Below are 26212 nucleotides of genomic sequence, written 5' to 3'. Positions count from 1 at the left end.
CAAAAGTGTTTGTTTTACTATACAGCAAAGGAGAAATTGTACCGGACCGACACCATAGAGTGAAAGTTGGTGAATTTTTCATTAAATCAGTCAAATTAAGTATTTCATCTTAGGTAAAATTTCACAGTTCACAGTCGGTAAAAAGCTTTCATTTGTCATGACCATTTGAATTTTAACATACATACAACGGGATTTTTCTTATAGTAAGCAATATAAACATTGAAAAACTTGAAAAAATGAAGCGGGTTAATGAAGTACAAAAGACTTCCATCACCAAATTATTGAATCACGCCCCCCGTCTTAGCATCAAGAAAAACAGACCCCTGCTTAGCAATTTGATAAATCCGGCCTAGGAAGCTATTGAAGGCTCTTAATTTGTAATTTCTTGAAGTGTATATGTAAAGACAATATACTCGTACAAATATCCGTGTCGCAAAGTAGTCTTTTATTCATCAATAGAATTTGCGAAAATGTCCCCCGTCTTAACATCATCAAATTTGTTCACTTCAGTTGCGCGGTTGCACTTTTAGAGAAAACGAACGGACTTAGAAACAAAAACCTGGTAGCCGAGTGTCGGATTTTTATATGGGGCGGCACTCATCTATGTTTCCTTTTGTTTGAATAGGCTGTCGAAAAGATATTTAAGAAAATGTCACTTTTACAGAGGTATCCGCCATGTTTTTGGTCCCCCAGATTAGCGAAAAAGTCACGTACGTGGTACATGCACCCTGATAAATGCTAAATAATCAAAATATGAACTAATGTTCTTCAAGCTCACAGAGTATGAGAAAAAAATGATCGAACATCTTTGAATAATTAAGCAACTCAAAATTAGGAGTTTCTTCATATACGATACTCAAAATTTTGAGTTACTAAGTCAAAATTTCGTATTAGTTAGTTACTAAAAAATAACTCGAAATTTCGATTTAATAAATAGTAACACCCGGCCAATTTTTCTCTGTGCTGCAAGTGCAAAAAGTGGTATTATCGATATTTTTAGAGTATCCGTCAACATACCAAAAGGTTTGAAATTCGATGTCTCACGTTTTCGCTCTCCAGGTTTAGTTTAATGGTAAACCTATAATATTATTTAGACTACGTATTTTTTATAATGTGGTGAACATGCATGGAGGGTCATTAATGTAGCTGGTCAGCTCTGAAAAAGTAAAGGGGAGAAGTGTAATTATATTAGATTTATCGATCAGTTCTAACAGCCTAACTGTTAGGTTAACCCTTAAGCGGCATGTTTAGAGTGTGTACCTACTGGCCTAGAGGTCTTGAGTTCGAAACAGTTTTCGTTGTCATTAGCCTAGAATACTGCAGTATACAGTAGGCCTATTTTATTTTGAACTTTTTACATGTAAATTTTTCGTAATAATAATAATGTAACTGAAATAATTTACGAATTTGTGAACAACTTAGCCTAAGTGACATACTGTAGATATTTATAAAAGATCCAGCCACACTTAAAGTATTACCAATATTAGGCTACTGAAACCGTAATTTATTACAATTTTAATCGGCTAACTTCGGAAGTTTCCATTCGTTGTCGCGGGAAATGTAGCTAGGACTTTGTTTACAAAAAGAAATTTCATTAATATAGCGTAGTACATATAATGCTTAGTAGATTTCTATCTTTGTTCAATTTAGGAATGCGTGCATATAAAGTACAAGATGTGCGAAGGGAGAAACGGGTTGGTGTCACTGCTAAAACTTTCCAAGAATTGTTGAAGAAAGGTTGTGAAAAGCTGCAGGTAAGTTAGTTCTGGCAGCTGGTTTCCCAGTAGTTTCCGGACCCAAGTAGTTTTCCGGACCTTTTACATTGGAAGTGTCTAGGGGTACGGATCCGTACCTCTAGACAAGCCTGTTAGGTGTTTTCTAGGGGTACGGACCTCCGTTTTTCTACAGATTAAGGGTCATTTACATTTCAAATTTTGTTGAAAATGAAATAACACTTAACATTCCATAAAAATTCACCTAGCATAAACTTGAATCTAAATGGTTTACAGATAACAACGTTCATCTTATTTGTTACATTTTCTTTCGGAACGTAAATAACCGAGGAACACCAAATAAATCGCGAGGATAACTGGCAGAAAAAAAATAAAGATTAAACAAAATAATGTTAAATAAGTTGGGAAAAAATTATTTTTAATTGATAATTAACCCTTAGTGTATTTATGTTTTTCACACATTTGTTAGCCGTCAGGGTTCGAATTTAGCCAGATATTCTACTTGCATTTTTTCGCAAGTGGTATTTTTTTTAACTTGCTAAATGAAAAAACAACTTGCATTTTCCGCGACTTGTCACTTTATTACAACATTAACACAAACATCCACGTGACGAGTCAAGCCAATCGTATCTGTGCTATGTAAATAGTAACTTATTATAGATTACCAAAAAACCCACCGGATGCGGTAAACGTCATCAAAATTAGCGCAGGTACTTGTCAGCAGTTGAAAAGACATGCGCACGGGACGTATCGAGTGTAAACTTCCGTTTACGACGAATCCGAAATTCGTTCTGCAAATGACAATGCGCTGCAACGACCGCGAGTTGTTAAAGAAAGAACAGTGTAAGATCGAGACGACCGTTAGAAATGCACATTATTCGGCCAAAAATTTTCACTCGCAAAAAAATGCAGGTGTCTGAAATCTCACCTCGCAGTTTGAAATTTGCACTCGCATTTCGCGAGTATGCGAGCTTAAATTCGAACCCTGGCCGTTACGAGATACATGGGACGTTTTCACAAACAGTTTCTTTTACTTAATGTCACTTAATTGATTATAAAACAATCAGTTCCGTGCCGATTATCATTATACCTTGTTAAATAACAAAATAAATAGGTGCATATTATTATGCCTAATTTATTTATTTATTTATTTGTTTTGCTGAATTTCAAATAAAATTCATTTAAGGGATAGATTCATTCATTAATCTAGCTGTTATCAACAGTTTATTTGACAACAAACAAATCGGCACGGAACAGTGTATTCATTTGGAGTTCCTCGGTTATTTAGGTTTTGAAAGAGAAGGTAAACAATCGGGTGAACGCTGGTATCTGTAAACCAATTAGATCCAAGTTTTAAGTGAAGACTGGTTATTGCTATTTCATTTTCAACAAAATTTAAGATATAAATAACCCTAAATCTCTAGAAAAAGGAGGTCCGTACCCCTAGAAAACCCCTAACAGACTTGTCTAGAGGTACGGATCCGTATACCTCTAGAATCAGATTCTAGAGGTACAGATCTGTACCCCTAGACACTTCCTTTTACATTTCGTACTGTTTACGCCGTCGTAAAGCATCTGGGTAACAATATCATATCATCTAGACCTTTGTTGCCTCTTCATCTGTTCATAGCAGCGAAAACCTAGGGAAAAGGGCAGATTCCAGCATTCCCATTCACGCAAAAATCTGCGTAATTCACGCATAAAAAGTCACTTGCATGCAAGTTTTGAAATACCACGGGTACAATGCATGCGTAAAAAAATCTGACAGAAAATACATTATTCGTCGATAAAGAGCCGAAATTCAAGTAACCAGACATTATTTTTGATCCGTACACGCAAATTACCGCAATACACACTGTTGACAATTAGCCACATGTCAGGATGACTTCAGTATACATGCCGATGGCATAATTTAAGCTCCGCCTACTCCAGCTCCTTGTGAGATTTTCGCGAGAACTGTGACAGCGAATCAAGTAATTTGTAAAACTAGATGCGATAGTATTCAGCCATTCAACGACGCAGTTACATCTTTGACACTTTCCGATAATTGCCAACATGTGCGAGTGCGAAAACAACGATTTTGGATGTTTTTTCAACAAGTTGTTGAACAATTAAGCGGTCAGCTGGCATCTACTGCACAATTATTTGGTCTCCATTGTAAAAGAAAGACTCGTAAGCTGCTTGTTTATTAATATTTACAAAATGACCAGTTGCGGACTGACTTTCATCAGGCAATTTTTCATTTTTATTCGAGTCCGATACTGTTCATGCTAAATAAGTATTACCCGCCGACTTTTTATTTTATATCATTTTTTTTGTTGTTGCTATAATTTTGCAGCAAGATATAGCAGCAAAAAAAAAATGTTATACTTATCAGCGTCTGCTTGAATTTTTGAAAACAGGTTTTTTTTTTTTTTCAGAATTATAGAATAAAGAAAAACTCTTTGCATGGAAAATGATGTATCTAAGAAAATGAATGGTCACATCAATAGTTTTTATAGATCTGTATTGAAACAAGAAAATTATAGCCATCTTTTCAAATTGCTTCACAAGCTTGCTGGGTGTGTGGTGGTGGTGGTGGGGGGTGGGGAGGGGTTATATTGAGTTAGAAATGATGTTCATAAATTTAAATTTCTATTTTTCAACTAGAAGTCTCTCCACTGTCATTAACACAGGCTGAATAAAAGTGTCACTTCCCTTATACTTCTTTATAATTTTGTTTCAGTTGGAACATTTTTTTCACTTTGTATGGTTTGTACCCAACTTTTTTATCATGTACCCACATTTTCTAAAGTATGTGGGCAAATGTACCCACTTTTCAAAAAGTCAGTGGGAATGCTGAGATTCGGACCGTGGCTGATTCGGACCAAATAGTTTGGCTGATTCAGATCACATAGATCTACTTTGAATAAAAGTAGATAATGACGATATATTTTGGCTGATTCAAACCACAAACTTTGATTTAATAGTCAATAATGACCATATATTTTGGATGGTTCAGCAACTTTCAGAAAATAATGTTGATTGTAGCTTATAAAGAGGTTTAAATTGAAGTAAGGACATAATATACACCGTACAAGCAGGTAAGATGTTTTGACAAACTATAATGCACCATCTATGCATTTAAATAAGGACTTTAATTATTCTTTGCATCAGACATTAAACTTAATACAGGGATCATCCTAAGTGACTTCTCCCTCCACAGAATTTAGGGAGAAGTTGAGGAATTTAAGGAGAAGAATCGGCATAGCATTCAGTTTCCTGCCTATATCCACTTTCTGTGGGTCTAGCTGTAACTTATAAACAATAATTATTTAAGGAAATTGATTCTTGCATTATCATTTTTATGAATTTCTAAATAAAGTATAAACTTAGCTATGAAAAAGTCGCTTTTAAATTTTTATCTGAAATTTACATGTCCGAAACTCGTAAATTTAACAGGTGCAAGATCAAAACGCCGTGAACATTTTCATTCGTTTCGATTCTCGTGCTTTTATAATGCCCGATTTTTGCATCAACTTGTTCAGATTTATACATTTAATTAATTTATTTATTATTTTTTTCGAAAATAATATCAAACCCGTAGATAATGGCGATCTTTTTACAATATTTTGTACAGCAGTTCTGACGTCCGCGAAATCATTTTTTATCCACAGTACCCGAAGAATTCATTTACAGAAATTGACCGTAATCATGGTAATTGAAATAATTTTTGAAGTAATCTTTAATAAAATGAAAGAATAATATACAATTGTTGCATAAGATCATGCTCTCGTTAAGTTTATCGGCTTTTTACACGCCGATTGAAAATTTTCAAAATGGCGGCGGCTTACAATATTATTGATTGACACTGTGGGATATTAACGCTGTGATTGGCTGAAGTTTGACAGGCGAGTAGGCGGGGTTGACTATGGATTTATCGATAATTTAATCTAGAATATGCATCAAGTTTTACAACTTTAAGCAAACAGATAATAACTCGCTGAAAAACTCGGCGATTTGGATTTCGCCCGGAGGCGATAATTAGGCGAAGTGGCCGACTTTAAAGCGACAATATCGCTCAAATCGCCTTGTAGGATGATCCCTGCTTAATACTCCTAAATGTTTTTCTTATGACATCAATGTCAGGAAAACTTAAACAATTTAGGCCGAATAAGCCTAGTAAATTTGGTCCGAATCAGCCATGGTCCGAGTCTGCCTGTATCAAACCTAGCATTACCAAACTTATTTATCATGTTGTAGGGAAAGTCATTCTAAATTTGTATTTTAAAGTGTAAACAACGTCGATAGTTTGTCATTTACGTGCATTAATAATGTACGCTGTGTTGCAAACCAACTTGCTAACATTCTTAAAACTAAAAGGTAGTCAAAAAAGGTCCCTTTATAAAAATCAGATTGAATGTGAAAATTTGCCGAGGACTCCCAACTAAAATGACAAACTAGGGTGATGTTATGGACAGTCCATTTATTATGAAATAAATATTGATAAAACAACTTCTGGTTATCATTATTGCATTACCAGCTGCGTATTACCATATAAGAAAATTTAGTCAATTTAGTTGACTTGTTGGGGCAGGACTTTACACCTGTGTTTTGGAAAAGGACTCTTCAAAGTTTGGACCCAAGGGTCCCGGGACTTGGGGTTTTCAGGTCTAGTCTACCAACTGAACTAACCTGCAGGCTTCTAGTTAACGAGAAGCTTTGAGTCACTACACTCCTCACTTTGATATTGAAGTCTTACTTATCATGGGATCATAGAGTTAGGCATCAATTGCTAGACTTTTCATGTTCTACAAAATTGTTTATGGTTATATAGCTATTTCAGTCCCACCGTATCTAGTACAGCCATTGAGACAAACTCGTCATATGCACGACCATTCCCTCAGGCAGATCCATACAAACATTAATGTTTTCAAGTTCTTCTTCTTTCCATACACCGTGACCACCGCTACCAAATGGAATCAACTGCCACCCCTGATCGTTAATCAGCCTGATCCTGAACATTTCAGACAGGCTGTTAATGCATCGCACTACTACTAAATGACCACACCCTGTTTTTATCCTGATTTTATTCTTGTTAATACAGTTTTATCTTGCACTATCTTCCTTTGACGTCTTACTGTCATTCTTTTAACTTTTATTCTGGCACAGACATGCACCTACTAGTTTTACCGGAAAGGGGCGTCAAGCAGTATAGATACATACATACATCAAGTGTTCAGCTTCCAACAAAGTATAGCCTCTGCTAATACCAATGGCTCCATATAACAGGTCACTTAGCTTTCTCTTACAGTGTATTCACAGATTGAGGCATCAGTTAACTGTTCAGCTTCCAACACAGTATAGCCACTGCATACCTTATGCTCTACATAACCTGGCCACTGCACTTTCAAATTTATGGTTAACCTCTTTGCCAGTGTTGTAATATAGTGAGAAAAATATCTTTCCAGTATAGGGCTCAAACCTACCAGCCCTTCTTACAAGTCAGGTGCTGTACTCCGCGATTATTTTCCTTACATGTATATACATAGTACTGAATATCGGACCCATTCACAAAATTTGCCAACGGTCCTTCACAATTTTCAAATTTCTATTCAGAATTGGTGTGAAAATCTCTAAACACAGTAGAAAAACAAACAAAAAATTGAAAAAAATTAAAGAAGTTATCGCAGAGAAGTATCTGATCAAGATTTGTTACATTCATCACCCTATATTATCGACCTTTTAACGTTAATTCATAGTGTGTTGGCGGGGCAGGTAGACATATTATTAGCTCAACTATTCAAAGAATAAACTAGCTATTCTACTCGCCCTGGTGTTGGCGTCACAACTTGGTTAAGTTTTGCATGCAAGTACATGCAGCTATCATTTAAAGGCATATTGCTTTGAAACTTATTTTTTTCTTTTTCTAGGTCAATTACCAACCTTACTAGGTCAAGTTCCATAACTCTGACATGTATTTTTAGCAAATTATGCCCCCATTTGGACTTAGACAATGGTTAATGTTTAACATGCAAGTTACTATCTCCAAAACTAATGCAGATACTGAATTGAAACTTCACATGTGCCTTCGGGATTATAAAGCTAGTTGATAGCATCAAGACCCATACATGAATTTTGGTCAAATTATGTCCCCGTTTGAACTTAAAACTCTTTTAATATTTAATACATTTTGGGTAATATTTTCCTGTCTCTGGGACAATATTTCGAATAGTCGAGCTTGGTTGTCTTATGGACAGCTCTTGTTTTTGCCCAGTTTGTAAGTCCATCTGTTCGTACGTCACACCTCATTTCCAATCAATAACTGGAGAACCATTTGACCTTGAACCTTCAAAATTCATAGGGTGGTAGGGCTGCTGGAGTAGACGACCCTTATTGATTTTGGGGGTCTCTCTGTTAAAGATAAAGGTCACAGGGGCCTGAACATTGAAAACTGTTTCCGATCAATAACTTGAAAACCACTTGACCCTGAATGTTGAAACTTCATAGGACATGCAGAGTAGATGACCCCTATTGATTTTTGGGTCACTCTATTAAAGGTATAACTCTTTTCTGAGAACCACTTGACCCAGAGTGTTGAAACTTAATTAGGATGATTGGACATTCAGAGTAGATGACCACAACTGATTTTGGGGTCACTTGCTCAAAGGTAAAAGTCACAGGAGCCTGAACAATAACTTGAGAACCACTAGGCCCAGAATGTTTTAACTTAGTGAGATGACTTGACATGCCAGGTAGATGATCCCTATTGCAGCCAACCATCAGTGTCTCTTTGACTTTCGCTCCTGTCCGCTATTGACTTCTTGCTAATACGACTATGCATTGGGGGAGACATGCACTTTTTTACAAACTTTGAAAGGCATCTTCTAGTTCATAGTGTGTAAGTATGTATCTGATACAAATAATTTATTTTGGAATAAATATATGAATATAAGTTTTAAATACCTATCTTTTTACACCTACATATGCAATCATGAAACATTTTGATTCACAAAGTATAAAAGAATCACAAAGGGGGAAAATTCACAATTTAAAAAAAAACGCTGCTACTAGTCCAGCCCCGAGAACATACAGTCTGCATATGCAATCTGGTGCGTGCATAATCTCCTGAACTCATGCACACAATTTAATGAAACTTAAAACAAGTGATCAGTAGTAACCCTAGTTGTGCATTGTGCATGTTAGGTTTTTTTAGAAAAAAGTTCTGCACAGCTATGGGACTTTGTTCTTGTGTTAATATACTATATACATAGAGTCTGCATAATTTTTTTATGCAATCTTGTGCGTGCCTAATCTCCCGAACCCTTGCACAGAATTTAATGAAACTTCACACAAGTGATCAGTACCAACCCTACTTGTGCATGGTGCATGTAACATTTTTTATGCCCCCGAAGGGAGGCATATAGTTTTTGAACCGTCTGTCTGTCTGTTGGTCTGTCGGTCTGTCAGTCTGTCGGTCCGTCCGCAATTTTCGTGTCCGGTCCATATCTTTGTCATCGATGGATGGATTTTCAAATAACTTGGCATGAATGTGTACCACAGTAAGACGACGTGCAGTGCGCAAGACCTAGGTCCGTAGCTCAAAGGTCAAGGTCACACTTAGACGTTAAAGGATAGTGCATTGATGGGCGTGTCCGGTCCATATCTTTGTCATCGATGGATGGATTTTCAAATAACTTGGCATGAATGTGTACCACAGTAAGACGACATGCAGTGCGCAAGACCCAGGTCCGTAGCTCAAAGGTCAAGGTCACACTTAGACGTTAAAGGATAGTGCATTGATGGGCGTGTCCGGTCCATATCTTTGTCATCGATGGATGGATTTTCAAATAACTTGGCATGAATGTGTACCACAGTAAGACGACGTGTCACACGCAAGACCCAGGTCCGTAGCTCAAAGGTCAAGGTCACACTTAGATGTTAAAGATCATTTTTCATGATAGTGCATTGATGGGCATGTCCGGTCCATATCTTTGTCATTCATGCATGGATTTTAAAATAACTATGCATGAATGTGTGACACAGTAAGACGATGTGTCGCGTGCAAGACCCAGCTCCGTAGGTCAAAGGTCCTAAACTCTTAACATCGGCCATAACTATTCATTCAAAGTGCCATCGGGGGCATGTGTCATCCTACGGAGACAGCTCTTGTTTAGATAAGTATTCTGCAGAGTTATGGGACTTTGTTTTTAGCTTGACTATTTGAAGAATAGGGGAGCTATCCTACTCGCCCGGCATAGGCGTTTAATAGCGTAAGTGACACACAAATGTTAAATTTTGCGTACCACCCCAAATATTTTCAAAGTCCATTGAGATATTGCTGTCATATTTTGCATACTTGTTTACCATCATGACCCCAGTCTGTAAAAAGGAGGAGGCAACTCTATCAAGCATTTTGACTGAATTATGGCCCCTTTTCGACTTAAAATATGCTTTATATTGTAATGTTAAAGTTTTACTCATTGCTTTTATTATACTATCAAGCACTAAGAATAGCCGAGGGCGCTGTCCACTGACAGCTCTTGTTTGTTACTATACTATATACATAGAGTCTTTATACTTTCAGTCCACATAATTATGCAGTCTTGTGTGTGTCAAATTGCAATGCACTGTGTCAGTGCATGAGGGGGTACATTCATCACCTTCAGTGATAGCTCTAGTTTGGATAAGACTTAGTGATTATACAGTGCAAAGAAGTATTAGCCCAACAGAATTTTCTGGTAGTCCCCTGGTTCTGGTCATGGGATTTCTGAAACCCTGAAAATATATACATGTATTATTTTTTGTTAAATCCAATGTTTGATAAATTGCTTTCTCATGTGTTTGTCATAGATTTGAGTACAATTTCAGATAGATGAAGATGATGTGACTGTTGTGCTGGAAGATGATGGTACACTGATAGACACTGATACATTCTTTAAAAAGCTACCTGCACAAACAGTGCTTGTATTTCTGAGGAGAGGAGAAAAATGGGGAGGAGGTTGGTATTGCTTTTATTATCTTGCCGGAATGTCATGATTCAAAAAACAATTACATTTTATGCAAACTGTAAAAACTCTGTAAGGTCATTCAATTTTATGGGTGTAAAATTTCTTGAGCTGTTTGGTTGTGATATGCAGGGATATAAATTAGCAGAGACCCAGTTATGCCAACTCATGACTAATAATATCTGTCATGTGTTTACGAATCGGATAGAAATATCCGTCCCGAGGGCACTTGCGCATTGGGCTGTAATGAGGCTTGCCGGATTACCGCCCATGCGCAGGTGGCCGAAGGACGGATATTTCTATCCGATTCATAAACACAAGACTGATATTTTTTCTTATATATCATATTTTACAAATAACAGGTAGAAATACTTTCTTTATAGCACTCTTTCTTATAGTAGAGCGTGGGAAATTAACGTCCTTAAGCAGAAATGATGTCACGATGTTTTACGTTACACATCATAACAAAGTGCCACTTTAGTTTCATCGTTTGTAGCATAACGTTATGTTCTTACAGTAAACTAACATTTTTTGAATCGAGAAATATACTATATGGAACGGAGAAAAACTATCAGGGTATCTGCTTTTTATGCCCCCGAAGGGAGGCATATAGTTTTTGAACCGTCTGTCAGTCTGTCGGTCTGTCAGTCTGTCTGTCCGCAATTTTCGTGTCCGGTCCATATCTTTGTCATCAATGGATGGATTTTCAAATAACTTGGCATGAATGTGTACCACAGTAAGACGACATGTCGCGTGCAAGACCCAGGTCCGTAGCTCAAAGGTCAAGGTCACACTTAGACGTTAAAGGTCATTTTTCATGATAGTGCAGGTCAGAGACCACCAATTCAAAAAAGTACAGGGAACTTACTGGGAATGAGGTAAGTGTATACCTGGGAATAAGGTAACGTCTGTGCGTTCTGATTGGTCAGTCATGTAAACAAACCCAGGAAGTGATTATTTTTTCAAAATTGATAGTTTTTCACTGCATTTACAGTATTTTATTATACATTTTGACAAAATTTGCTACATTTTATGTGTATTGAAAAAAAGTTTTATCAAACGAATTTCTCCCGCCATGTCAATGATGTAAACAGGGGGTCATCTCATTCACACGAAAATTACTTAAATAAAGTATCACTATTCATATGTTTTTCGTCCGATATTTTGGTAGAACTAGGATAGTTCTTGAAAAACTTGTAATTAGATATACATGTTTCGATGTATGGAAGGCCGTACACGCCATAATGTTACAATGTAAGTCTATGGGAAAACAATTGGTGGTCTCTAACCTGCATTCGTGTCCGGTCCATATCTTTGTCATCCATGGATGGATTTTCAAATAATTTGGCATGAATGTGTACCACAGTAAGACGACGTGTCGCGCGCAAGACCCAGGTCTGTAGCTCAAAGATCAAGGTCACACTTAGACGTTAAAGGTCATATTTCATGATAGTGGATTGATGGGCGTGTCCGGTCCATATCTTTGTCATTCATGCATGGATTTTAAAATTATTGGGCATGAATGTGTACCACAGTAAGATGAGGTGTCGCGCGCAAGACCCAGGCCCGTAGGTCAAAGGTCCTAAACTCTAACATCGGCCATAACTATTCATTCAAAGTGCCATCGGGGGCATGTGTCATCCTATGGAGACAGCTCTTGTTTTGTATATTATCAGTGCATGAACCACTAGTTGTCATTAACAGCAGGAGAGTCATCTGGCATGGGGGGTGCCAGATGGGTTTTGCTGGCATGGGTAAAATCACCGGAAACGCCAGTCCGGTGTGCAAGAAATAATTATCACTTTCATTTCAGTCTGATATAACGTCCAACTCAGCCACGTCTGAAAACAGGCGTTAATCATTATTGACTAACATCCGAAGTTAAATTCTAAGCTTCACAGTAAAAAACGAAAGAAATATTTTAATTTGCTATAGGTAAAACATTTATCTCAGAACAGAAATGTTATTTGACATGTCCTGCATAAAACCCAAAGAAAAACAGCTATCAAATATATGCACAGACTTACAGCATTTAGCACAGATTCAAGTCTTGCTGGATTTGTTCGCCAAACTTTATTCCGGGTGTTCATGAAGGAACAAGCACATGGGAATAGATATGAATAGATCTCTCCCCGAAACTGTTTTATTTTCAAATGTTTTAATTTAAGGTATTAGATCACTAATAGAGAAACTCCATTTTGAAGTGTATTCAATTCCTACCATAAACCTACTTTGACAGCAATTCTTAGGGGGCGTAGGTTCAAGCCCTGCTGGGACCAAATTTTTTTTCCCTTATTTTCCTTTTTTTCTAGTAAGTTTTTACTTTTTTCAAGACTTATTATTGATTTCTTGTACAAAAATGGAAAAAGATGAATCTTATAAGTGATTTCTCAGTGTTTAAAGTGAATTTACTACTTAAACAGAAGGGGTAGAGTTACACATCTTTAAAAATATTGAGTTACACGCGGTGAAAGTTCTCTATTTTGCTTTCACTCTTAGCTTATATATTGTGGAAGAAATTTAGGTAGGTTTTACGTCTGCCCTAAGGTTATTAATCCCCCGCCGTGGCGGAGGGATTATAGGAATGGTCTGCGTCCGTCCTTCCGTCCGTCCGTCCATCCTTCCATCCTTCCGTCCGTAACAAAATCATGTCCGGTCCATATCTCCTAAACCCCTTGAAGGATTTTCATGAAATTTGGGTCAAATGATCACCTCATCAAGACGATGTGCAGAACCCATGAGTCAGCCTTGTCGGTTCAAGGTCAAGGTCACAACTCGAGGTCAAAGGTTTGAGCCTGCCATTTTGTGTCCGCTCTATATCTCCTAAACCCCTTGAAGGAATTTTATAAAACTTGGGTCAAATGATCACCTCATCAAGGCGATGTGCAGAACCCATGAGTCAGTCATGCCGGCTCAAGGTCAAGGTCACAACTTAGGGTCAAAGGTTTGAGCCTTCCATTTTGTGTCCGCTCTATATCTCCTAAACCGCTTGAAGGATTTTCATCAAACTTGGGTCAAACGATCACCTCATCAAGGCGATATGCAGAACTTATGAGTCAGCCATGTCGGCTCAAGGTCAAGGTCACAACTGAAGGTCAAAGGTTTGAGCCTTCCATTTCGTGTCCGCTCTATATCTCCTAAACCCCTTGAAGGAATTTTATAAAACTTGGGTCAAATGATTACCTCATCAGAACGATGTGCAGAAATTATGAGTCAACCATGCCAGCTCAAGGTCAAGGTCACAACTAAGGGTCGAAGGTTTGAGCCTTCTATTTCGTGTCCACTCTGTATCTCCTGAACCCCTTGAAGGATTTTCATCAAACTTGGGTCAAATGATCACCTCATCAAGAACTCATGAGTCAGCCATGTCAACTCAAGGTCAAGGTCACAACTGAAGGTCAAAGGTTTCAGCTCTGTATCTCCTAAACCCCTTGAAGGATTTTCATGAAACTTTGGTCAAATGATCACCTCATCAAGACGTTGTACAGAATTCATGAGTCAGCCATGTCAAATCAAGGTCAAGGTCACAGCTAAAATCAAAGGTTTACCCTTTCACTATCCGTAGCAGTGGCGGAGGATTTAGCTGTCTTTCAGACTGCCTTGTTTTTAAATGGAGTTAGCAAAATTCAAAACAGATACACACAGCATTCGACCTTATTTTTTCAGTGTTGAAGTATGAATTCTGTCTCTTTAAATCCGTTTACTTGAGGCAACATAGAAAAAATGATATTGACATTTTTATTTTGTGTTTTATAGTTGTTTACCAATAGTTTGATGTTCCTTTAATTAAAATTAATGGTAAAATGAGTTCTCTGCAAACGGATTTTTTTTTTTTTTTAAGATTAACTTCCCTTAGTTGTTACTATAAATAACTTATATTGTAACTTTTTTATAATTGACAGTAGGGAAAAATCAAGAACAATTTTCTGTGGTACAACATGTTACTTTCAAATTTTAGGTGTATTTTAAGGTATCTCTACCTGGTTAGGAGTTTTTACGTAGATTTAGAAAAACAAAAGAATTACAATAATTACTACCACAAAATTAAAATTCCATTTGCAAGTACAAGTGCTAGTGTAAAGAAATTTGCTGTGAAGGGCGAATATTGTGACATTCTGGCACTCTTGTTTGATAAATAATATTGCGCTGATACACATAGAATTAGCCTGAGACGTCATGCTCCCCATTATCTGCTATCTAGTACGGTACATGATGATGAATGAAATGTGCCAATAGCAGGGTTCTGTCGAGGATCAAAAATTGTGGGGACACTTGTCCCCTTGGTATGAAAAATGTGGGGACATTTTCAAAATCTTGGGGACAACAACTTTTGACCATATGTCAATAAAATAAGACAGTTACATCACTAAAACTGAAGTATTTTTATGCCCCCAAAGAGAGGCATATTAGTTTCAACTGTCTGTCTGTTTGTTTGTTTGTTTGTTCATTCATCACAATGTTAACATTTTGCATGAAGGCACTTTACTCGCGAACCACTGCACCCAGGACCTTCAACCTTTACCTGTTGATAGTACTTATTGTGTACACAACCCCTACTGACTTTGGGGTCACCAGGTCAAAGGTCAAGGTCACAGGGGCCAATGTTAACTTTTTGCATGAAGGCACTTTACTCGCGAACCACTGCACCCAGGACTTTCAAACTTCACATGCTGATAGTACTTATTGAGTACACGACCCCTACTGACTTTGGGGTCACCAGGTCAAAGGTCAAGGTCACAGGGGCCAATGTTAACTTTTTGCATGAAGGCACTTTACTAGCGAATCACTGCACCCAGGAACTTCAAACTTCACTTGCTGATAGTACTTATTGAGTTCACGACCCCTACTGACTTTGGGTTCACCAAGTCAAAGGTCAGGATCACGGGGGCCAATGTTAACTTTTTGCATGAAGGCACTTTACTCACGAACCACTGCATTCAGGATCTTATAACTTCACATGCTGATAGTACTTATTGAGTACACGACCCCTACTGACTTTGGGGTCACTAGGTCAAAGATCAAGGTCACATGGGCCAATGTTAACTTTTTGCATAAAGGCTCTTTACTCGTGAAACACTTCACCCAGGACCTTCAAACTTCACATGCTAATAGTACTTGTTCAGTACACGACCCCTATTGACTTTGGGGTCAAAGGTCAAGGTCACCAGGTCAAAGGTCACGGCACTGCGCGGGCATTTGTCACCATTTGTGACAGCTCTTATTTAGTCCAACCATTGATACTCTTTAAATCAACTCTCCTGAAATTTGGAGTCCCTTTCCTTCTTAGCTTCATTCGATTTTTCTGCACCCTTTGTGGTTTGATTTTGTGACGCATTATCAATTTTGGAGGCTATTACTGTGGAATGGTTGACAGATTTTAATCAGCCAACGGACTCACTTTTAATTTCATCTGCTGACAGTGGGTGGGGAACGATTAACAACACTGGGTTTGTATGTTCTATGGGGTTCTATGAAGCTACATGCACAAGTACGGCGAAAAATTAGACTGAATGCTTTTCTTGTCTGCAGATATTAAAATGTAGCTTAAAACTGTTCATTGTTAGTCAAAATGAAGTTTTTGCCGGAAAGTCTTCTATTCTGATACGGTACGATTAGTACTCAGTTCCAGTCGTCCCATAACGACATTTGTCCCCAAAATTTTCGTAATGCGACAACTAAAGCTTCTAGAGCAATTATAATGCAAAATTCATATTTTTAACGCAAGATTCTCGCGATATCACGGCCGCGGCAGAACCCTGCAATGTGAAGTAATAAAGCTGTGACGTTACCAGTGGCATGGAATAAATCAGTAATATACCGGTAGGTCAGTGGATGACTTTTTTTGGGTACTGCTCCTGTATTACACAAAAACAAGCACAAAATTAAACTTGCTATAATTCAGAAATATTTTTCTTTTCGCCATTAAATCTTCATTATGCCAGCAATCATGTCTAAAGGATTGAAGTACCTTGATTATGCTGATTTTAAATAGTCGTTGCTTGTGACTCTGGGGACGGACCTAGTGGGGAGGATTGGTGCTAGGGCCCAGTAGCCCATGGCCCCTAGATTTTGGGCTGGGCCCCTAAATTGTTGGAGAAAATGCCCATAAACCGAATGTTAAAAATTTGAAAATGGGTCATCTGGGGTCAAAAAGTAGGTCACTAGGTGAAATCAAAGAAAAACCTTGTGTATGCGATAGAGGCTGTATTTTTCAATTAATCTTCATGAATTTTTGTCAGAATGATTACCTTGATGAAATCTAGACCAGGTTCAAATATGGGTCATCTGGGTTGAAAAACTAGGTCACTAGGTCAAATCAAAGAAAAACCTTGTGTATGCGATAGAGGCTGTATTTTTCAATTAATCTTCATAAATTTTGGTCAGAATGATTACCTTGATGAAATCTAGGCCGAGTTTTAAAATGGGTCATCTGGGGTCAAAAACTAGGTCAGTAGGTCAAATCAAAGAAAAACATTGTGTATGCGATAGAGGCTGTATTTTTCAATTAATCTTCATGAATTTTGGTCAGAATGATTGCCTTGATGAAATCTAGGTCAAGTTCGAATATGGGTCATCTGGGTTCAAAAACTAGGTCACCAGGTCAAATCAAAGGAAAAGCTTGTATATGCGATAGAGGCTGTATTTTTCAATTAAGTCAAAATGATAACTTTAATGAAATCTAGGCCGAATTTGAAAATGGGTCATCTTGGGTCAAAAAGTAGGTCACTAGGTCAAATCAAAGAAAAACCTTCGTGTATGCGATAGAGGCTGTATTTTTCAATTGATCTTCATGAAATTTGGTCAGAATGATAGCCTTGATGAGATCTAGGTCAAGTTCGAATATTGGTCATCTGGGGTCAAAAACTAGGTCACTAGGTCAAATCAAAGAAAATACTTACTTATAATCAAGACTTTTGCTCCAATTTTAATGAAAATTGGTCAGAATATTTTTTTCCATGAAATCACTTGGTCAAACATGTTTCCTCTGTTTAATATGTTGTGTTATGGTGTGTTTCTCAGGTAAGCGACCTAGGGCCATCTTGGCCCTCTTGTTTTGAAGATAATTTATCATTGACGGTTACATGTTGAAAACAGGGCTCGTACTGGTATAAAATCTCCTAGTGCTGGTTAAGTAAACTGAATGCCCTAGCATAGCTATAGTACTGTTTAAATGCAGCTTAAACAAAAGGAAACAAACATTTATATACCTTTTTCAGCTGGAGCCTTGATCCATGATGCTTTGAGTAAATTATACAATGTTTCAAAGAAAAATGAGATCGCCGAGCAGATTCGAGACATGCTGACTGACGAGGGTTCACCAGAGAAAGTTCATATAATTTCACAGTACTTAGAACTGCTAGAGACAGACCCAGATTCTGAGTATAGATATGAGAATGAAGATTGGTTTGAAGGTAAAACCGGAAAGTGGAAGGAAATACCTGTAGCTCAGTTTAACTGTTGCATACAAAACCCTAATTTTAAGATTGTTTTCAGTTAAAACAGGTTGATTATTCACATAATTTTTTCTTACAATTAGTAATTGTTTTAATATTTAATTTGATCAGTAATCATTTCTATTATTTATAATATTAATTATTTAAAATCAAAAATAGAAAATAGAATTGGCTGTTGTCGAATTGACAAGGGAGATCCGGGGGCAGCACTGTTTTTGTTCTGTTATAAATGCTGGGAGATATTATTGTGGAAAGTGGTTGTCATAGTTGGCAGCTCTGTTTTCTCTGTTTCAAATGTAAAAAAAAAAGCAACAGAAGTTCTGACAGTAGGAAAATCATTAATGAGCCGTGTTATGGGAAAACCAACATAGTGGCTTTGTGACCAGCAGAATGGTTTCTCTAATTGCAATAGGCTTCGATAGCGAACAGCATGGATCCTGACCAGACTGCGCAGATGCGCAGGCTGGTCTGGATCTCAGCTGGTCACAAACCCACTATGTTGGTTTTCTCATGGCACGGCTCATTTATTGAAATTCACTGAGTTTACTTGCCATTTTGTTTAGTAACTAAAAATGAAAATCCTAAGTCCAAAAAATCACTTTCCTTTTTCTATCCTTTCATCAACATAATCAAGGAGATACGTTTCAGTATTTTTGCCTCTAAACAAAATTTTAATTGATGATATACATTTTGTATGTTTTAGACTTTAATTGCCTCGGGCTTTTCAGCAAAGTGCCAGTTTTGCCATACAGTATGCAACTAAGCAGTATTTATGACCTACTTTAAAATTTAATTCCTTGTTGTTATTTTGAACTTACTTTTTGAAAAAATGTTCCTAAATTACAATCTCAAGTAAAAATGATAAGAAATATAAAAACTTAAAAAGACTTTGGTAATTTACAGGTCTGAACAAGAAGTATAAGACTAAACAAGAGGTGTTACGGCACAACGCTCAAACCAGGATACGGAGCTACTTTAACACGGTAAAACTAAATTTACAGATTAGTGTTAGTTTTGACCCTGTGGCCCATCATATTTGCATCCCAACATTTTGTAGAGCTTTGTTTATATTGTTAAATGTAGGTAAGCGGCATCTGTTTAAGCAGCCTGACGGCTAACTTTCTGAATTGTTTTATAAATATAATTTAGTGTAACTTGGCCATAAGTTATATTTACACAATTTTATAGGTGTAAAATGATAATTACTCAAAAATGGAATTGTATCAACAGGTGTACAGTAAATTGATAATTATTCAGAACAGAATTGCAACACTGAGGTAGATACCTTGTGTAATCCTGTATCAATTATGTTTACTTAATACCTCTTTGAATACTGCAGAAAAATAGACAGGTATATACAGCATTGTTTATGCAAAGTTTATATTTTGTTTGACTAATAATTTCCTTTGTAGCAATTTCTTTCACTAAAAGTAAGAAAACAGCCAGACCTTTATATAAAGACCATGCTTCAGATATCAAAAAAACACTTTATTTGAAGGTTAAATTACACAACAATTGTTTAAACGTTTGTCTGCTTTGTGACCAGTGCAGACCAAGATCAGCCAGCATGTCCATGCAGACTTGATCATGGTCGGCATTGTTCACTCTTCAGTCAGTAAATTTACAGTAAACACCCTTTTGAACAATGAACGGTTTTGCCCAAATGGAATGATGAACTGGTCCATTTCTGAAATTTAGCAGGATAAAGGCTCAATTAGAAACAAATGTGCTCATCTTTTGTGCAAGGTGGTTCCAGTTTTCAAAATGGTCTTAAACACAGGTTTGTCTGTATTGGGCTGTATTTAGTAGAGAATTATAAAACATGATAGGAAATAATATTTCAGGCTAAAGAACAGATAGATAAAGAGCAAGACATTGATTCCAGAGAGACGTTGACCGATCTTCTTGATCGGTTGAATACACAACTTAAAAAGAACGACTTCCATGGAAGCTATTTTGATAGGACAGCAAAAACTAGTGATCGTCTGTGTGACAAGAAAGGCTGGTTTCAGTGTGAGGGGCCATTCGATAGTGAACGATGTGATAGCTTCCACACAATAAATCCGTACGCTTCAAGGGGTTATAGGCAGTTGTTTGGTTTGTGGAATCTAGACCATGTGTGAGTTGCACTAATATTTGCTGTGGTCTTTCTTAAATTTACTGCCTTGTGACCATTAATTATTTGACATGATTTACAGTCATAGATTTTGTTTTGTGATGGTTGATTGAAAACAGTTCAATGTTGCTTAGACCTTCATTACAAAAAGAATGAAATTTATAAAAAAGAAAGATATGTAGTTAGAAAGGTAATGTGGTATCATTGGTCATTAACTTGCACAGTGCAACATATGCACCATTAGTAGGTATAAGTAGCAGTTTATGGCTGTAATTTATCACATTCTACAAAGCAGGCAAATTCAGCTGTAACACCTTTTATGGAAACAGTTGATAAGAGTTGTTCAGAATAAGATTTCAACACATCGTTTTTTAGAAAAATGCTTGTTGTAAAAGTGAAAAAAAGACGTTTGAGTTGCACCACGAGAAAACAAACATAGTGCATTTGAGACCAGCATGGATCCAGACCAGCCTGCGCATCCAGGCAGTCTAGTCAGGATCCATGCTGTTCGCTTTCAAAACCTATTGCAATTAGAGAAACCGTTAGTGAACAGCATGGATCATGACCAGACTGCGCGGATGTGCAGGCTGGTCTGGATCCATGCTGGTCGCAAATGCACTATGTTGGTTTCCTCATGGTGCTGCTCATTTGAAAAGTCCTTTGAAAAAACTTGAATTTTGTCTTAGGTGTTCTGTCTGACTCAAGTGCTAAGTACTCCATTGTAAGAAAAATCTTTTTGTAAATTGACTGGTCAGAGTAGAGTTGAGGCAGGAAAATTACTGTGAAATCATTTTTATTTTATTTCTTCATTTCTAAAATCGAAAATGCATGAATTTAAGCATGCGCGAAACAACCCTTTTTCATGTTTGCACGAAATTTCATGTCAGCGAACTTAAATGATTTCACAGTATTATTATATCCAGTTGCTGCTATGCAAAATTGAAGGACAGCCAGAAAATGCCAACAGATTGTAAACAAAAACCTTACATTGTTCAAAAGTACATATTGCTATGTTATGTTTGTTAATAAACTGATAAACTGTTGTATTTTATTACAGCATCGAAAAATCACGAGAAATTCTGCCGACGTTGATTGAGGCGACAAAGACGAAGAAGAAACACCAACAGATTAACTGGGAACATGTATATAAACTGCTGTTTACCAAGAACAACCTAAAATTGGTGCAGATTGGCTGCCATAAAAAGGCAGCAAGGACACAGACGTGTAATATAGATGATTTCCTAATCAGCTGATAGTTGTACAATATGTTGTGTATTGTCTGTTTTGTGGCTGATATTTAAGCGCTGGTTTATGCTTACATGATGCAATATCAGCTCTGTTGTAGCATCTATTGAACCTTTACTCAGAAACTACTATAGCAGCCACCTGATTTAAGCAGCCACTTTGAGCTGATTTCTACACTATGTCTCCCACTACACATTGGTGTTGGAGACATACTGATTTACTGCAGTCTGTGTGTCTGTCACAAAACTTGTCCGCACTCTTTAAGTCGAACAGTTCTCATCGGATCTTCACCAAACTTAAATAAAATGACAACTGGCAAAACAATCTTAAATTTTCTTCTTATGTTGGTCAATGTTTGGGTCGCTCGAAACTATGGATAACTCGAGCATTTTGCTCATCCCCTTGCGACCTCGAGCGAGCGGTGTTTTACTGTAGCAGGGTAAGGGCTAGAGTGACTCTAAATGCAGACTGAAACATTTTTAGGTTTTTTTTTTTTTTTTTTTTTTTTTGTTTTTTTTTAAAGCTCTCCTGAGCACAAAGTGCTCAAAGGTGAGCTTTAGTGATCACCCTGTGTCCATCATCCATCCGTCATCAGTCGTCAACAATTTGACTGTTAACACTCTAGAGGTCACAGTTTTAGCCCAAACTTAGTGGAACTTTGTCAGAATGTTACCCTCAATAAAATCTTGGACAAGTTCGATATTGGGTCATCTGGGGTCAAAAACTAGGTCACAAGGTCAAATCGAAGGAAAAGCTTGTTAACACTCTAGAGGTCACAATTTTGGCCCAGTGTTAATGAAACTTCGTCAGAATGTTACCCTCAATAAAATCTTGGACGAGTTTGATATTGGGTCATCTGGGTTCAAAAACTAGGTCACCAGGTGAAATCGAAGGAAAAGCTTGTTAACACTCTAGAGGTCACATTTTTGGCCCAATCTTAATGAAACTTGGTCAGAATGTTACCTTCAATAAAATCTTGGACGAGTTTGTTATTGGGTCATCTGGGGTCTAAAACCAGGTCACCAGGTCAAATCAAAGGAAAAGCTTGTAAACACTCTAGAGGTTACAATTTGGGCCCAATCTTAATGAAACTTGGTCAGAATGTTACCCTCAATAAAGTCTTGGACGAGTTTGATACTGGGTCATCCAGGGTAAAAAAACTAGGTCACCAGGTCAAATCAAAGGAAAAGCTTGTTAACACTGTAGAGGCCACATTTAAGACTATATCTTGATGAAACTTGGTCAGAATGTTAATTTTGATGATCTCAAGATCCAGTTTGAATCTGGGTCATGTAGGATCAAAAACTAGGTCACCAGGTCAAATCAAAGGAAAAGCTAGTTTACACTGCAGAGGCCACATTTATGACCATATCTTAATGAAACTTAGTCAGAATGTTAATCTTGATGATCTATAAGTCAAGTTCAAATCTGGGTCAGGTGGGGTCAAAGACTAGGTCACTAGGTCAAATCGAAAGAAAAGCTTGTTAACACTCTAGAGGCCACATTTATGACTGTATCTTCATGAAACTTAGTCAGAATGTTAATCTTGGTGATCTTTAGGTCAAGTTCGAATCTAGGTCATGTCTGATCAAAAACTAGGTCACTGGGTCAAATCAAAGGAAAAGCTATTTAACACTTTAGAGGCCACATTTATGACCATATCTTAATGAAACTTGGTCAGAATGTTAATCTTGATGATCTTTAGGTCAATAGGTCAGGTGAGCGATACAGGGCCATGAAGGCCCTCTTGTTTTCAAGATAAAATGGGAGGAAAGCAAGTCTGCTCCTGAAGTAACAAATAATGATTGAGAAATTGTTGAGGAATTCTAAATACTTTTTTAAGGACTTTTTTTCAAAACTTGCATTTCTAAAACTTTGTTGTAATTTCTGTATCAGCACTTGTATTGTTGCCCGAATTGCAGAATCTTAGTATATCCTGATACATGATTATACTTTGTATCCTATTTCAGGATTCTTTTAACCTTTAGCTTGTTGGCGGCAAGTGATTCTGCCTTTGCGACCAGTGCAGACCAAGATCAGCCTTGCACATCCGTGCAGGCTGACCATGGTCTGCACTAGCCGAGGCGGCCCAGGCACTTTAGAATTATGGCCTTGAATTACCTATAGGCCACTTACTCCAAAACTTACCCGATTGTCAACTTACTCAGAAACTATCAAAGGAATATTTTCTGAGAGTAAACAGTTTATAAAGACTCAGATGATTAGGCAGTTGTGGGAGACATGTGCTTTTCTCAAAAGCAGCTCTAGTTTCTTATTCTTTGGTCAGGTTATTGGACACTTACTCAGAAAGTCTGGCTTCCGAGGGGCAGTTGATCACACTGTGTCCTAGTTGCATTTAAAGAGAATATTGGTAACAATGCTCTATATAGTTATGACCCACCTTTGCGGCTACCTTCTATTCACACTCAGCAAGGTGTGCACTAAAGCGGACTATGAGGTCATCTTGTGTAAAATGTCCTTTCTGGATTGTTTCTTGCTGTAACACAGTACATGGTGCAAAAATAACTAATTGGTGATGTCTGGCTACAGGCATATGAGTGCAGTTGTTACCGGTATTGCAGTAGAATACTTTTATTTTTTTCCATTGAAAAGGTTCAGGTTGTTTACACTGATGAATTTATTATCTGTGAAATATCGTTTATTTGTGTGGCATCTGTGAAATTTATGTATTTTTGTGTAACATCTGACTGTGATGATGTGTATTTGAGCCGTGCCATGAGAAAACCAACATAGTGGGTTTGCGACCAGCATGGATCCAGACCAGCCTGCACATCTGTGCAGTCTGGTCAGGGTCCATGCTGTTAACAGTTTCTCTAATTTCAATAGGCTTTGAAAGCGAACAGCATGGATCCTGACCAGACTGCGCGGATGCGCAGGCTGGTCTGGATCCATGCTGTTCGCAAACCCACTATGTTGGTTTTCTCATGGCATGGCTCATTTTTACTTTAAACAAAGCCATATTATGCAACATTCCATTTGTGAAATTGTGATGCAATATTTTATATGTGAATGGCCATAGTTTTGTATTTTCATATGGATAAGTATGGATTGTATTTTGTTAACTTCCCTTCATGTTCACATCTTGATAACTGGTAACATTGTTCTACCCAAACACGAGGTGGAGGCTATATGTGTCAGTATTATCATACTGGAGGACTTTCCTTGAAACAAGTTTGATGGACACAAAAAAATGTTCACCATGATAGTACCACCAAAATCTGATATGGTGCAAGTTACTGTATACAAGGTCAAGGTCAGAATTTGAGGTCAATGGTCAAATAGCTAAATATTAATCAGTTTGCCTTACCGAATGGATTTTTATACATAAATACGGGATTTTTATATATAAATACTGCAAATATTTTACAAGTAGATTTTGATATAGCACATTTTCTTTTGTTAACTGAACCATCCTATGTTCTTAGCAAAGGGGCAATACAAATGTCAGTGTAGATACAGAGTGCTAGAGTTTTTTCCCCTGTTAATAAAAAATGGCAGGAAGATTGGGATGGGAACTTGAGCAGAACCAAGTCTGAAAAGCTGTACCAGATATGTGTTTGTGATAAATTGTTAATGTGTTCTTTCCTTGTTAATGAATATGATTGTTATTACTCTATGATGCAGAAACTGTTCATGAATAACTGACATATTAGTTTAAATGAGGAAGAAATGAAATACAATGTATTCTAATATATTCAGTTATTACACTTAGATCTCAAGTGCTGCATTTTATTTCTCATATTTTAACCAGTTTGTTCACATTCTTTTTATATATATATTTAGAATATTTTGATACTGCACAATTTTTTCTCTTTTTACAAATACAGTATATCTTTCAAAGTGATTTGTGTCTTTATTTGTTTTACCTGTAAATAGACATGAAAACACATACATGTTGAAGGTTGTAAACTATGAGCTGTCTGCCCAGTAAGCTGGGTATACTAAGGTACAGGACAGGTGGCCCAGTGATCTAGTGGTAACATGCTTGATTGTCAAACCAGAGGTTCCTGGTTCAGATCCAAGCCAAGCCATCAGAAATTTCTGAGATAATCTTCTTAACTAAGAGGCCAGGGCTGGATTTCTCTTTCCAGGGCAGAGACTGTATTAGTGGATAGTGAATGGTGCTTTGTATGGCTGGCCAAGCGTCTTTGAAAGTGTTTATCCTAAAAATAGCGCTATTTTAATCTGTAATGATGATATAATTGAGTCGCGCCATGAGAAAACCAACTTAGTCCGTTTGCGACCAGCATGGATCCAGACGAGCCTGCACATCCGCGCAGTCTGGCCAGGATCCGTGCTTTTCGCTTTCATAGCCAATTGCAGTTACAGAAACAATTAACGAACAACAAGGATCCTGACCAGACGACACGAATGCGCAGGCTGGTCTGAATCCATGCTGGTCGCAAACCCACTATGTTGGTTTTCGCATGGCGCGGCTCATATATCTAATGCAAGGCTACCAATTTTTCATCAGCCAGTTTGATCCGTGGGGAGGCAGTTGCCTTCTGTGATGTGTGGAGTTCTGTAGGAAATTTGTCAGTAATTCCGTTCTGGTATGGAATCCAGGAACTCTAGTTAGGTACACAAAGTGCCTTTAAGTAAATGTATAGCATTGTAGCATAAATTGCAACTTGTGCTTTGAACAGTCAATAGTTT

The 26212-nt window shown here is 37.4% G+C and overlaps 1 protein-coding gene across 1 annotated transcript; it reads left to right on the top strand.

Annotated features, from left to right (window-relative positions):
• Positions 1 to 1544: 1544 nt before the first annotated feature.
• LOC123528220 (DNA fragmentation factor subunit beta-like) lies at positions 1545 to 25398 on the top strand. The gene is made up of 6 exons (XM_045307949.2): positions 1545 to 1754; positions 10584 to 10713; positions 17938 to 18132; positions 19078 to 19157; positions 20019 to 20293; positions 21348 to 25398. Exons 1-6 carry the CDS (start codon positions 1617 to 1619, stop codon positions 21541 to 21543), a joined length of 1014 nt encoding a protein of 337 aa, XP_045163884.2. The 5' UTR covers positions 1545 to 1616; the 3' UTR covers positions 21544 to 25398.
• Positions 25399 to 26212: the final 814 nt, after the last annotated feature.

Source organism: Mercenaria mercenaria, chromosome 14, assembly GCF_021730395.1.
Source record: "Mercenaria mercenaria strain notata chromosome 14, MADL_Memer_1, whole genome shotgun sequence".
Lineage (NCBI taxonomy): Eukaryota > Metazoa > Mollusca > Bivalvia > Venerida > Veneridae > Mercenaria > Mercenaria mercenaria.
Note: the sequence above shows the minus strand (reverse complement) of the source record. Positions and strands in the feature narration are given on the sequence as shown.